The 15,194-nt window shown below is 46.4% G+C and overlaps 1 protein-coding gene across 4 annotated transcripts in view; it reads left to right on the top strand.

Annotated features, from left to right (window-relative positions):
* Nucleotides 1-15,194, top strand: part of STXBP5 (syntaxin binding protein 5) — a 178,846-nt gene that overhangs the window by 158,838 nt on the left and 4,814 nt on the right. For all 4 annotated transcript variants that reach the window (XM_050949484.1, XM_050949486.1, XM_050949485.1 and 1 more), the window contains 2 exons: nucleotides 4,389-4,554; nucleotides 6,661-6,772. In XM_050949484.1, coding sequence (XP_050805441.1) covers nucleotides 4,389-4,554; nucleotides 6,661-6,772 — 278 coding nt within the window. The remainder of the gene's footprint in view (nucleotides 1-4,388; nucleotides 4,555-6,660; nucleotides 6,773-15,194) is intronic.

Raw genomic sequence — 15,194 nt, 5'->3', positions numbered from 1 at the left:
CTGATTTTATGATTTGTTACAAAACTTGTGTAAAAACATTACATATTGAAAGCCAAAACCTGCTCTTCCTTATTCCTATCCCTTGTTTTGGTTTATTTTACTCCCCCGCCCCCCCCCCCCCCCCCCCCCCCCCAGTTCATTTATGTATTGATTGATTTTATTTTATTTATTTTTTTGCTTTAATATTCTCAGGAATTACTTTCTTCCCAGCAGTGCTTGTCACAGAGGCATAGAATCATAGACTTTCAGGTCAGAAGGGACCATTATGATAGTCTAGTCTGACCTGCTGCACAACATGAAACATGGACTATTTATCTGTCTAAAGTATTGCACAGAAAAGAAAAAAATGCCAAAAGAACATCATTAAGGTTGCAAAGTCAACTCAAGTTAGGAAATGCCAGAATTAAGGTTGCTCTTGTTGCTTTAATTGACTCCCCTGTGTATGTATGCGTTATGTCACTCCCAATCCCTTTCTTTTTTTCCTCAAGGACTCCCAGCCCCAGTTCTCATACCTCAACTCCCAGTCTTCTTGCCTAGACAGCCCCAGTTTCTTCTCCCAATCCCAGTTTCCTTACTCCCACTATCCTACAGTTCTACTCTTCCTCTCCCCTAGGCTCCTTGTCCCAATCTACTGACCACGTTTACCCTCCCCCGGATCTGGCCCTTGCCCTCCTCAGCATTCAAATCAGGAAACTTCATCCATCTGCCTGAGCCCTGGAGGAGGAGCACTGAGCGCACAAGAGAGACAGGCTCCCTGCTTTCAATTCTGGTGCCCTGATCCAGTGTATGACCCAGCCACCAGCAGCTCAGGATAGAGTTGTGGGGAAAGTCCTGCTCAGTGCAGATAAAATCTTCATAGATCTTAGTGCAAAGGTCTAGCAAGTCTCTGCTAAGCATGTGACGCAAATTTTTAAAGTTGGCTGATTTGGGGTAGATTTTTAATAATTATTAAAATGTTTATTACAGGAGTACATAAAGGCCAATGAAGAGTGGGGCCCATTGTTCTAAACTCTGTGCTAGGCACTAGAGTGTCTCAAAGGGTACATCTACAGTGGATCTGGAGGTGTAATTTCCATCTCAGCTAGACATACCCATGCTAGTTCCAATTGAGCTAGCATACTAAAATTAACAGTGTATGCACAACTGCACAGGCAACAGGATGGGTTAGCTGCCCTGAGTACAATCCCGTCCAAGACCCTTGGTACATACTTGAAGTAGCTAACCCATCCTGCTGACTGTGCAGCCTGGCTCCACTACTGTTTTTAGCACTAGCTCCATCAGAACTTGCACGGGTATGTCTGCCCACGCTGGAAATTACACGTCCAGCTCCAGTATAGACATACTCAGAGATGGCTGCCAGACTATGGGAAAAGAATACATTTTCCCTTAGCTTCATTCTCAGAAACTGTTGACCCATTTTGGCCTCTTGAAGCTAAGTTACGTGCTTCAGCCCCACCACTTGGCACTTGGGCTTCAGACAAGGCTCACAAACGAAAAATCACCTCAAGTATGACACTGAAATGTAAGCACGATATTTATATTCCAATGAATTCATTTTAAAAAGTGCTGTGGCACTTTTTCTATTTTTATGCCTGATTTTTTTGTAAGCAGGTAGTTTTTAAGTGAGGTGAAACTTGTCTCCTGAAAGGGGTACAGTAGTCTGGAAAAGTTAAGAACCACTAATACAAGCAACTGAAAATAGTGTTTTATAATGGGAAGTGTCAGGCAACCAGCCCTGTCTATAATTATAACATACAGCCAAACAGTTCTCGTAACTCCTTCTAGGACTCTATACTGTGAGGCAGATGCTTCTTCAAGGACTTCTTAATATAAGATTAAGGTAGATATACTGTCAAAAATCCTTAACTCCTAGCCTACAGAACCATAAGAAAAAAATATCACTAGTCCTACATGCTTTGAAAACAAGAGTGCTGGTCATTTTGCAAGAAGAGAATTACTAAGGAGAAGTTTATTCTATTCATTTTATCATCCAGTCTTCTCCCAGTCACAAGTATAACTATTTCTAAATTAACAAATTCATCCAAAATGATGGCTAATTAAAATGTCAAAGAAAGTGATCATAAATATGTCATTTAACTTGAAATATTTAAAATAGATTGGCAGGATCTGGGACCGCTGGTCTGGCGGAAAGGATATGCAAGAGCCAGCAAGTCGCATCTTGGATGATGCTACAAATGTTTGGCCTTGTGAGGCAGCTGCAGTGGACCTTGAAGCATACAACACATGGCCTTTCACATCCCATTAGTATGACACAGTATGATATTCCGGCCTCAGTGACCTGGTAGCAGACCAGGAAATACATTTCCAAATGCAACCTATTCACAGTGTAGTGCAGAAACTGCTTGAACAACCTTCTTCACCTGTGTGAGTCTAATCTAAAGTCTAGCTCCATCTAAATTCGTTGGGTAGCTGCTTTGACTTACTGCTCATTGGTCAAAGGTAGATCAGTGCTTCCACAGCCCCTCATCATCAGGTTCATGCAGGGGCCCAGGGCTTGACACATTTTACCACCCTTTCCAATTAAAATGCCTCCTGTGTCATGAAACGTTAATATTGTCCTGACAAATTACGTTGTTCCTTTTAAAACACTGTTTCCTTGTGGCAGAGACTTGAGCTTGCAGAGTGCATGAACTTCAGACTCTAGTAACTGATCCTCCTAGACCAAGCTTTACGAGGATAAGTTGGTGCTGCAGAGTCACCTTCAAAGTAGTGATGGAGCTCCACCTTACTGAGCATATTGGCAGGACAACATTTTTCTCATATTCACATGCCCTGGCAAAGCCCTTCTCTAGGTCTATAATGTTAAAAGTTCCTTCCATTCTAATGGAGGAGGCTGAATACCTCACACAAAGTCCACCCAATGTATTGCTTTGTTTGATATCTATCACTAAGATATCTGTGATTGACCTAGCTTGAAGCTGGAAAAACATACTGGCTTAATTAACCTTAAAGCAACTTCCTCTCTGTCTTCACTTATTTCTGTTTCAGATGCATGCAGGCCAGCCACTTCAACCCTGCACCACGTATTTACAAAGCAATACTGTTTTAATTCAGCCCCTACAGAGGAATCCTGTTCTGGTCTCTCTCCTGCAGAACCTATTTCTGAAGCAGGGCAGCCCAAACTCTCCACCTCCTTGATATGTTTCTTAAGAGATGTCCGTTTAGTTGGCTATGCTTTTGAAATTTTGTTTTCAACAAGCTATCAGGCTTGATAAGCTTGATGTTTTGAAGAGAGATCTTATATGAAGAAAAAACCTTCTTGTACATGTTGTTACTATTACCCTTTTTCTTCTTTACTGCTAGTTATAGTTTCATTTTTGCCTTTACATTTTTTTTGATCTCCAGGAATTAGAATCCTACCAGCTGGTATCTTTAGAGTAGAAGGAAACTACTTGGCATGTAATTCTTCAACTCTGAAGATAACCTATTGCATGACTTTTTGCTCTCTCGCCCAAGTTTCTAAGGGAACTTTAAGATGGTGGCCTATCTTTGTTTGTGTTGAGTAGTTAATCTTTTTGGTCATTTTATTATGATTGGCTAACTTATTTCAGGGGGTGGGGTTGCAGGAAAGCAATGCTTCCCAATAACATAAAAAGCTGATTGAAAAGTTCATGGGATGATGTTTACAGCCCAGAGATTGTATGTGATCACCAGTACGGGGCATGATTTATGATCTAGCCCATTATTGCTGCCTTTGGAGAATTCAGCCTGACTTGTTCTAGTGAGGCCAAGAAGTGAGAATCCTGCAAGGTTATATATTTAATAAATAAATAAATAAATAAAAAGTACAAGGTAGGTAAGCTTTGTTTCCTCTTGAAATGCAACCAGATTAGGGAAAAGGGGAGACTAGTTCACACCAAGACGGTAGAAATCTTTCTTTTTGAGAGTACTTTCCATGCCCATTTCCCTATGAATAGAATAGATGCTCTTAAAAAAAAAATTACACAATGAAATAGTCTCTTCTAGTGAAACTTTAATTCTTCCAAAAGCGACCTATCTTGAATTTATAGTGTAGGTTTAAAAGTGTGTGTGTGTCTGTATTCATATGGAAGGGCAGTAAAATTTTGTGCTAGAAGTTAATTGTTCAATGCTACTTTAAATTTTAGGCAATAAACTTTTGTACTACCAGGGGGCAGGAGGGGGTTAGGTCTAAAATCAAGGAGCTTCCTGGTTCACTACATGTTGTTTGTTATCACTGAGGTTTCATGCCCCCACTGAATTATACTTACCAGTCTACTGCAGTACTATTAGTAACATGATTAAAAAGGAGAAGAAGAGTGTAATACAGTTTGTAAATAGAAATTGAGAAACTGAACAACAATAATAATAAGGTAAAACTTAAATGATCTTTTAATTCTCTTCGCAAGTTTGCCAAGTTTAAGACCATTGTTGGATGTATATTACTTGCCGCTTACCAACATGCGGATAGCCAGAACATTCTGCTTCACGAACAACGGACAGGCGTTGTACCTTGTCTCACCTACAGAAATTCAGAGAATCACATACAGTCAAGAAACTTGTGAAAACCTACAGGTAAAGATTATACTGTTAATGCTGTTGTTTCTTCATAAGTAGGTATCCTCTACAGGAGCCAGATCTTAATTCTTGATAATCCCATGGTAGATTAAAACCCGTTGTAAAGAAGTTATGGTGCACTGCAGGGCTTTACAGTGCATAACACATCATGATCTCTCATGCTTCAGTTCCCTTTCTCCCAAATGGTGGTGTGAAACATCCCTTGTACGTCCATGGGGCAGTCTTTTCCTTTTTTTGTCAGTCATGTTCCATGTGAAACTTCCTTGATAATTCTTGCAGTTAAGGACTTCAAAATTCCTCCAGTCAAAATGATAGTAATCAAAGATACATGCTGCCAGAGGCAGGGAGCACAAACTCAAGGCATTTTGATTGACGCATTACGTTGCAGAAATTTCAGAGATGGAGCATGAGATTCTCATCTCTTTTTTGGTCCCATATAACAAATAAAAGGCCCAGAGCAGCATAAAGGGACTCCACAAGCGCCAGTTCTGGATAGGGAAGAATTCCCGCAGTGTTGGAACTGTGGAAGATGCACATGGAACAAGCAACATGTTGCAGGATTAGGGCATTATCCTTTTTTGGAAAAGTACTGTGGGATCTTCAACATCAGTGCATAGCTGGAAACATGTAAGCATTCAAGCCTGATTCTTAGTCCACTTAGTTATCTGTCCTGGGCTTATAACTTTCATAAGGATAATTTAGATAAAAATGGAACTGACCATTAAATACCAGGATGTGTTGTATACTGTGTACGCTTCAGTGTTTGTGTTGGCTGCCTTGTGAATATCATGTAAGCATTTTGGGTGAGATTTTCAAAAGCAGTCAGCATTGTCCTGACTCTGCTCCTATTGAAATTAATGCTAATTTCAACGGTAGAATAGTTAAGGAGCACCAAGTGTTCCTGAAAATTGCACCATTATGTCTACTTCCCACAAAAGGGATGGGACCCAAGAGTGGGGATCTAGGGAGGACCCAGCATCTCAGAACTTCAATCAAAGGTATGGGTGTTTTCATATACCTTTATGCCACTAAGTGCAAATTTTAATATCAATGTAGAAACAGAAATTCTGGGATAGAAACCAGAAGAAATCTATCCTCTGACATCCATCAGGAATGTGTGCACTGTACATCTTCTTATACTATTATATACGTATCTATTTAGAGTTAAGTTCATGAGAACTGTTGCTCCCATGCTGTTGGGTCAGTTCTTTTCCATGCTCATGAGCCTCTGGGTGAAACAGAGCCAAATGAGAAAAATGTCCCTGAAAGGATAACATTTTGTAGGAGTTTTCAAGTAACACAGTAGGGGTAAAATCTTGGCCTTATTGAAGTCAATGACAAAACTCCCATTCACTTTAGTGAGGCCAGGATTTCATTCTAGAATTCCAAAAAGTGAATCCATGAATATCCAATTGCTGTCCATCCTAATGTTATCTCATTTTAAAAATTCCAGAACTAAGACAGCTTTTCAGCCACAGCTGTAAGTGAAAAGAAAAGAAGCTGAGTGTTTGTTTTAATTGGACCTGATTTACATGTTCTTGAATTTGTATATTTTGCATATTAGAAGTCAGAAAAAAATCGTAAAGGCAGCTCGTTATATAATGAAGACATGGTGCCACAATGAAATATTAGATAGCCAGACTTGTGTATCAGAAGCTATGAAAATGACTTGATGTCTTGAAATATCCAATATTTAAAAATTAGGCAGAATAACATGAACTGCACGTAAGTTTGGACATAAACAGAACGTGGTAAATGTAGTTTCAGCAGGAAAAGAGTTAGTGTTGCCCAATTTTCAGTTGGGGGAAGACATGGCTATTCTCAAATATTACTTTTCAAGTACTCCTGTATTACAAGCTCAAACTATTAGTTAGCAGATGACTTTGAAGAGTTTCCTGATCTGTTTTTTACTTCTGTTCAGGCATAGTGCCAAACATAGAAGATAATTGTTCTGAGTATCTGCTGAAAAGTTCTGTCCTAGTGTGAATATGTTGCATTATTAAATTGCAAACCCTAAAGGTAGATGGTTAAAGTGAAAATGGACTACAGTAATGTGTTTTTTATAAGAGTTTTGTAGCAATAATTTTTTTTTTCATTACAAAGGAAATGTTGGGTGAGCTCTTCACTCCAGTAGAAACACCAGAAGCCCCAAATAGGGGTTTCTTTAAAGGCCTGTTTGGAGGTGGTGCGCAGTCACTTGACAGAGAAGAACTCTGTAAGTTCATATTTTTTATTCTGAAGAATATTTCCACATGAGGAAAGTTGTGAACCATGCAGAATGTATTTAAATATTCTATACAAATTGTACATTAAAAGAAGATTAATGTTGCAAAGAGAAGCACTCGGAAACTAAGAAATAAGATTTCCTGTGCAAACATAACTCTCTTATTTATATGCAATATAATGAAATCCTTAAGTCCAAGATGACATATTGCTTTTCACTGAATCTTCTGCCTCATTTATGCAGGGGTTGGATGGTGTAATAAATAAAACAGATGATACTTAATTGTGTTCATCATCGCCATTCATATGTGACCTCATACCTGATTCACTGAGCACCATCCATCCACTGTACTGATGACTCAAATATGGGAGGGAAGTAGTAAATAATGAAGCGGACAGGTCAGTAATACAGAAAGATCTGGATCACATTTTAATATGGCCAAATGTAAAGTTATATATCTAAAAACAAAGAATGTAGACCATACTTACAAAATAGGCAACTTTATCCTGGGAAGCAGTGGTGGGGAAAAAAACCAACAATCTTGGGATACTAGTGGAGAATCAGCTGAACATGAGTTCCCGATGCATTGCTGACCACAAGGGCTAATGTGATCCTTAGCTATATAAACAGGGGAACATTTGAGTAGGAGTAGGAAATGATATAGTCACATCTCTGTTTTGGCACTAATGCAATCACTACTGGAATATTGTGCCTAGTTTTAATGTCTGTAATTCAAGGATGCTGATTATTAGATTTCAGAATTTGGTTATTAGAATTCAGAGAAGAACCACAAGAAAGATTAAAGGTTTAGAACTGATGACATTCTGTAAGTATCTTCATGGGGAACAGAAATTTGAAAATGAGCTGTTCAGTCTAGCAGTCAAAAATGTAACAATATCCAATGGCTTGAAATTGAAACTATACAAATTCAGGTAGAAATAAGGCATAACTTTTTTAACAGTGAGGACAATATCCATTGAAACAATTGACCAAGCGTCTTGGTAATTCTCCATCACTGGAAATTTTAAAATCGAGATTGGATGTTTCTTCTTCGAGTGCTTGCTCATGCGTATTCCACAGTAGGTGTGCGTGTGCGCCATGTGCACCGGTGTTGGCAGTTTTTCCCAAGGAGTACCCGTAGGGGGAGCGCTGCTGCGACGCCTGGAGTGGCGCCTCTATAGCGTTCTATAAGGGGAGCTGCGTGCTCCCCCCACCCTCAGTTCCTTCTTGCTGCCAGCAATGGTGTATTGGAACTACTTGCTCCAGCTTTGCTGCAGCTCGTCCCAGAACTCGTTTCGTTGTTAGGAGTACCTGTGTGTGTGTGTTAGTTCAGTAAAGTTTTCAGCTTAGTTAGTTACTCGGTGTTCAGGCCGGGGCATGCCCCGGGCCCGAAGGTTTAAATCGTGCGAGTCTTGCAGGCGTTCAGTGCCTAGAAGTGACCTGCATGCTGACTGTCTCCACTGCATGGGCGAATCTCACATCAGTGACCGCTGTAAAATCTGCAGGTCCTTTAAACCCATAACTAAAAAAGAGAGGCACATTAGACTTTGGGCCCTTCTCATGGAGTCAGCACTAGCCCCAACCCCAGTGCACTGAGCGGAATCGGCACCGGGCACTTTGTCTTTAGTGTGCATCAATCTCCCAGCACCTTCCGGGGGCCGGCACCACTCCCCGTTCAAGAAGCAGAGAAAGACCCCATCCTCTGAGGCATTGAGAGAAAGTAAAGGATGAGGCTAGACCCGTGTCGGGCAGTCCTAGTCCAGTCTCTCCCCGCCCCTCTCCCAGTCACTCCAAAAGGCCAACTCAGGTTGAGCAGAGCAGCCCAGTTACATCAACTCAGGCCTCTCCGGACGTCCGCATGCCTTCGACGCTGGAGGCCCTGCAGGTGGCCAAAGACATTATGACTCTCCAGGTGCCAGGGGCACCGCCGGCACCAGGACCCCAATCTAGAGGCAAGCCACCGCTGGGCTCTCATCAGTTGACACCGATCCGACGCAGATTCCAGTCAGGGGATCGCTCTTGGGCCCGCTCAGTGTCCTGTCAGGACACAGCCTCCACCCTCCGCTTTCGTCGCCCAACAGGTTGTCTGGTCGGGTGCCGTCAGAGCAGAGTTCCAGGCACCGTTCATGCCGAGTACAGAGTATCGGCGGGACAGGTGCAGACGCTGTAGATGCTTCCATTCTCAGTGGAGCTACTGAAGCCGCTCCCAACACGGGTGCCGTCGCCGGTCACGCCCCAGCTCTCGCCTCAAGGCACCATGCCCACAGCCCCCGGCAGGGATCACCAGCTCACCGTCGTTGCGGATCTACGTGTCGAAGCATATCGAGGAGTAACAGCTCAAAGCGGCACCGTTCCTCGACGTCAGAGTCCCGGTCCCATGGCAGATATCGCTCTCAGTACCACCTCTCATACTGCTCCCACAGCACTGATAGGTCGTTGGTAACCCCGACCTCCACGCAGCACCCTACAACTCAGCCAGGCCAACCCAGCCAGCTGGTGCTGCCGGTACCGCACCAGAGTCAATGGCAAGGGCCCCCGTGGCAAGGCCAGTGGTGCCAGTGGACCCCCTGACTTCCCCTGTACACACCCAGCCAGGCCCTCGGTCAATAGCAGGGCAGTGGAGGCTCCTTGAGCTGCATTATCCAGACCTCCGAGGGATAGATCAACGGGTCATGGATCCTCAGCACTGCATGAGGAGTCCAACCAAGGGGTGGATTCCGTGTCACCGGCAGATGTGCAGAGCCCCATACTGGCCCCCTCCTCCGCACCGGATGACAAAATTGCAGCCCCAACCCCCTCTGCACTGCAGGAGGACTTCAGGGCTCATCAGGAGCTACTAAAGCGAGTAGCATCCAGTCTCCAGCTCCAAGCCGAGGAGATGGAGGGACCCTCAGACTCGCTGTTTAATGTGCTCTCGTCCTCGGTACCAGGCAGAGTGGCCCTCCCACTGCATGAAGGGGTGGCTGACATATCCAATGCCCTTGGGCAAATGCTGGCCTCCCTTGCGCTGATATTGAAAAAGGCAGAGTGCAAATATGAAGTAAGGGCATGAATACCTTCATATCCACCAGGCCCCCAACTTCCTAGTGATGGAGAGTCCGTAAATCATAGGGAAAGACAGGGTTAACCAGGACTCACACTCAAAAATAAAGACTCTAAAAAACTGGACTCATTTGGCAGGAAGTTTTATTCGTCTGCCAGCTTCCAGCTCCGGGTGGCCAACCACCAGGACCTCCTCAGTCATTATGAGTTTAACTTGTGGGGGTCACTGCCAAAATTCGAGCCCTCCCTCCTGGAACGCGAAAGGAAGGATTTTAAGGCACTGGTGAAGGAGAGTGCTGCCGCTGCCACCAAGGCTGCTCTGCAGGTGGCATCAGATGCAGCTGACATGGCTGCTTGGTCCATGGCCTCGGCTGTGCCCATGCGCAGGGCATCATGGCTACTGCTGTCTGGGCTCTCCGCGGAGGCGCAGTCTGTGATGCAGGATCTTCCCTTTGACGGCAAGGACCTGTTTGCAGAACAAACAGACGTGAGACTCCATGGCATGAAGGACTCACGTACCACCCTTCAAACCCTTCGGCTCTACATCCCACCCAAAGAAAAACCTAAGACACAGGCCTCCGTCCCTGCACGCAGCCAAAATACGAGCCTGCCTACAAGAGGTCCAAGACCCAAGAGAGGCGACCTCAGAGGCAGTCTCACTCTGCCCCACAGCCTGGGCCCTCCAGGGGCAAGCAGCAGGGCAAGAGGCAGTTTTGATTGGTTGGTTGCAGAAGGGTACTCCGGTGACCCCCAAGAGGACCCTCCTACCAATAAAGTTTACCTTCAGCAACCGCTTGTGTGCGTCCCTTACGGGATGGTCCCAAATAACATCGGACCAAGGGGCCCTCAACACCATTTCCCAGGGTTACACGCTACAATTTGTCTCACCCTGCCCTCCCTCTCACCCCCCTCCAATGGCAAGGGGGATCCATCATATTTATCCCTGCTACAACAGGAAGTGGATCTGCTTCTCAGCTTTGGAGCTGTGGAGAAGGTTCTGTGGGAATTGGAAAGAGATTTACTCCCATTACTTCCTGATCCCCAAGGCGAAAGGGGGGCTCAGGCCCATCCTGGACCTGCGAGACCTCAATCGGTTCATGACAAAATGCTGGTTCCACATGGTCTCTCTGGCATGTATCATACCCACTCTGGACCCTGGCGATAGGTATGCAGCCCTGGATCTTCAGGACGCTTACTTCCATATTCATATATTCAAGAGGCACAGACACTTCCTCCAATTTACGGTCCTTTCGTTTGGCTTGTCCATCATGCCCAGGGTATTCACAAAGTGTATGGCAGTAGTGGCGGCCCACCTCAGACGCCAAGGGGTACAGCTATTCCCCTACCTCGACAACTGGCTGCTCAAGGGCAACTCGTGGTCCTAGGTACAAAACCACGTGGACCTGCTCTTAGCTATGTGTGCCAACCTAAGCCTCTTAGCGAATGAGGCCAAGTCGACACTGGTTCCAGTGCAGCGCATAGAATTCGTAGTATCAGAGGGGTAGCCATGTTAGTCTGAATCTGTAAAAAGCAACAGAGTCCTGTGGCACCTTATAGACCAGGGATAGGCAACCTATGGCACACGTGCCACCTTCGGCACGTGAGCTGATTTTCAGTGGCACTCACACTGCCTGGGTCCTGGCCACTGGTCCGGGGGGCTCTGCATTGTAATTTAATTTTAAATGAATTTTAAACATTTTTAAAACCTTATTTACTTCACATACAAAAATAATTTAGTTATGTATTATAGACTTATAGAAAGAGACCTTCTAAAACGGTTAAAATGTATTACTGGCACGCGAAACCTTAAAATAGAGTGAATAAATGAAGACTTGGCACACCCCTTCTGAAAGGTTGCCAACCACTGTTATAGACTAACATAAGTATTGCGTCTGATGAAGTGGGTATTCACCCACAAAAGCTTATGCTCCAATACTTCTGTTAGTCTAGAAGGTGCCAAAGGACTCTTTGTTGCTTTTTATAGAATTCATAGGTGCTCTCCTGGATGCCTCCAAGGCCACAGCCTCCCTTCCCTTGGACAGGTTCCAAACCTTTAAAGGGCTCATAGGCTCGGTCACAGAGTTCTCTGTCACCACGGCCAGGGCATGCCTGCAGCTCCTGGACCACATGGTGGCACGCATGTACGTGGTGCGCCACGCCAGGCTTCAGATGAGGCCCCTCCAACTCTGGTTGGCCTCAGTTCTCCCTAGCCCGGGACAAACTAGACAAGGTCCCCTCGGTACCGGCACAGGTGATCGCCATGCTACAATGGCGGTCCTGCCCAGCCAATATGCTCCGGGGAGTTCCCTTCCAGGACCTGACCCCATCACTAGACCTAGTGTCCGATGCGTCAGACCTGGGCAGGAGGGCCCACATAGGGAACTCACAGACCCAAAGGATGTGGTCAGCCATGGAGCTGTCCCTTCACATAAATGTCAGGGAACTCAGGGCGATATGCTTAGCCTGTGTGGCGTTCAGCTCCCAGCTGCGCAGCAAGGTGGTCAGAGTACTCAAAGACAACATCGCCGCGATGTTTTACATCAACAGGCAAAGTGGAGGTCCTCTGCCTGGAAGCCCTCAGCCTATGGGAGTTATGTATAGCCCACAACATCTCCCTGAAGGCTTTCCACCTGCCAGGTATCAGCAACACACAGGCTGATTGCTTGAGCAGGGTTTTCTCCTCCCAACATGAGTGGTTGCTCCAGTCCGGAAGTCATTCACCAGCTCTTCCGAGCCTGGGGCACTCCCCAAGGAGACCTGTTTGTGATCCAACAGAACCGCCATTGCCACCAGTTCTGTTCCAGAGGGGGGTGGGGAGGAACAGGGTCTCAGATACCTTTCTCCTGTCATGGTCGGGTCAACTCCTCTATGCCTTTCCCCCATTTCCCCTCATTGGCAAGGTCCTGGAGAAAGTGAAAATGGACAAGGCATGCGTCTTCCTGATCACCCCAGCTTGGTCCCAGCAACAGTGGTACGGGGCCCTCCTGGGCTTGCTCGTGGCCCCTCCGCGGCCATTGCCGCTCCGCCCAGACCTACTCTCCCAGGGCTGCCTCCTCCACCCCAATCTGGCCACCCTCCATTTGACAGTGTGGCTGATCAATGGCTAGATGTGGAGGAGAGAAGGTGTTCGGAAGGGGTCAGCCATGTACTTCTCATCAGTAGAAAGCCATCCACACGCTGAGCCTACCAGGTTCTCCCGGTGGGCGGTCAAGCAGGGTACTTCCCCAATGTCCGCCCGCTCCAACTTATCCTCGAGTACCTCTTTCACCTTAGAACTCAAGGCCTGGCCCCTTCCTCTGTCAGAGTGCACCTGGCGGCTATTTCAGCGTTCCATCTGCCAGTCTAGGGCTGCTCGGTTTTCTCCCATTCCATGACCGGGTATTTCCTCAAAGGGCTAGACCAGTCCTTTCCTTATGCTAGAGCCCCTGTCCCTCAGTGGGATCTAAATTGGTGTTGTCCTGCCTCATGGGGCCCCCGTTCGAACCGCTGGCCACAAGCTCATGGTCCCACCTTTCATGGCCACCTTCCTCATGGCCATCACGTCAGCCCGGCAACTCTCGGAGCTCAGGGCCCTGACCTGCAACCCCCCCCCCCCTTACATAGTCTTTCACAAGGACAAGGTTCAGCTCCACCCACACCCGGCATTCCTCCCTAAGATGGTCTCCACTTTTCACATGGGCCAGGACATCTTCCTGCCTATCCTCTGCCCCAAACCTCATGCCTCTAATGAGGAACGTTGCCTCCATATGCTCAATGTGCACAGAGCACTGGCTTCGGCCGAGCGCATGAAAGGTCAACTGATCTCCACCAAGAGGCTTTCCCGGTGGATTACATTGTGCATCCACACATGCTATGACCTAGCAGGGGTTCCCACACCACCTGTCATAAGGGCTCACTCGACAAGGGCTCAGGCCTCATTGGCCGCCTTTGTGGCCCATGTCCCTATCCAGGACATTTGTAGAGTCGCTACTGGTTTCTCAGTACACATGTTCACATTGCACTATATGATCGTCTCCCATGCCAGGGATGACGCTGGTTTCGGTAGGGCTGTGCTTCAGTTGGGATCTGAGAACTCCATCGGACATAGCTTGCAATCACCTACTATGGAATACACATGAGCAATCACTCGAAGAAGAAAGGACAGCTACCTGTTCCGTAACTGGCGTTCTTCAAGATGTGTTGCTCATGTCTATTCCACATCCTGCCCTCCTTCCCCTCTGTCAGAGTTGATCCAGCAAGAAGGAACTGAGAGTAGGGGGAGCACATGGCTCCCCTTATAGTGTGCTATAGAGGTGCCACTCCAGGGGTTGCAGCAGCGATCCCTCTATGGGTACTGCTAAGGGAAAACTTCCGGCATCGGTGCACATGGCGCGCACGCACACCTACTGCAGAATAGATATGAGCAAGCACTCAAAGAACGCCAGTTACGGAACAGATAACTGTCCTTTCTCTAAAAGATCTGCTGTATTTCAAACAGTAACTAATTCAAGAAGTCCTATGGACTGTGCTGTACACCTTTTTTCTTTCTGAGCCATACCCCCTGCACATGCTATAAAAACTACATGGCCCAACTGTTTTTCTGCATATGAAAGGCAGGGCGGCATTAGGGGTTAGCAAGCAGGGCAATTTCCCAGGGTCCCACACAGAGCACTGGAAAGCTAAGTTGTTCAGGCTTTGGCTTCAGCCCTGCGTGGTGGGGCTCGGGGCCCCAGGCTGTGGTCCCGTGCAGTAGGGCTTAGGCTTTCTACCCTGGGCTTAGCGAGTCTAATGCCGGCCATGCTTGGCAGCCAGCCCGAAACCTGCTTGCAGCCACCCAGGGGCCCCAGACCCCTTGTTGAGAACCACTGTTGTACAGGACATCAGACTAGATGATCAAAGTGCTTCCTTCTGGCTTTATAATTTATGAATGAGGCTGAGATCAGGACCATCTCTTCTTTATTCATTCACACCATCTAACTTCTACTACAGCGAATGAGGCAGGAGTTCTTTGTGCTCCATTCATTACATATCTCTGTCTCACCACTCAACTTGCTACAGCCACGCGCCGTGCGGCACGGAGTACAAGGACAGGCCGGGCTCTGCAGCTGCACTGCCCCAGGAGCTCGTTGCTCCGCCGCCTAGAGGATTGTGCTAGTGACAGGGCAGGCTGGGGGGGAGGAGCAGCAGCAGCAGGGGAGGGACTGGGGGAAGGAGCTCAGGGACCGACCAGGAGAGATCCCACTGGATGTGGCCCATGGGCCATAGTTTGCCCAGCTCTGCTCTAGACCTATCTATAAAAATGTCCACAAATGTGTGGTGTTTTTTAATAACTGCAAACATCTGTGTTTTCACTCTGCTTTTCTCAAAAACAGCAAACCTGTCTTGGCTCAAA

This window comes from Gopherus flavomarginatus, chromosome 4 (assembly GCF_025201925.1).
Source record: "Gopherus flavomarginatus isolate rGopFla2 chromosome 4, rGopFla2.mat.asm, whole genome shotgun sequence".
Lineage (NCBI taxonomy): Eukaryota > Metazoa > Chordata > Testudines > Testudinidae > Gopherus > Gopherus flavomarginatus.
Note: the sequence above shows the minus strand (reverse complement) of the source record. Positions and strands in the feature narration are given on the sequence as shown.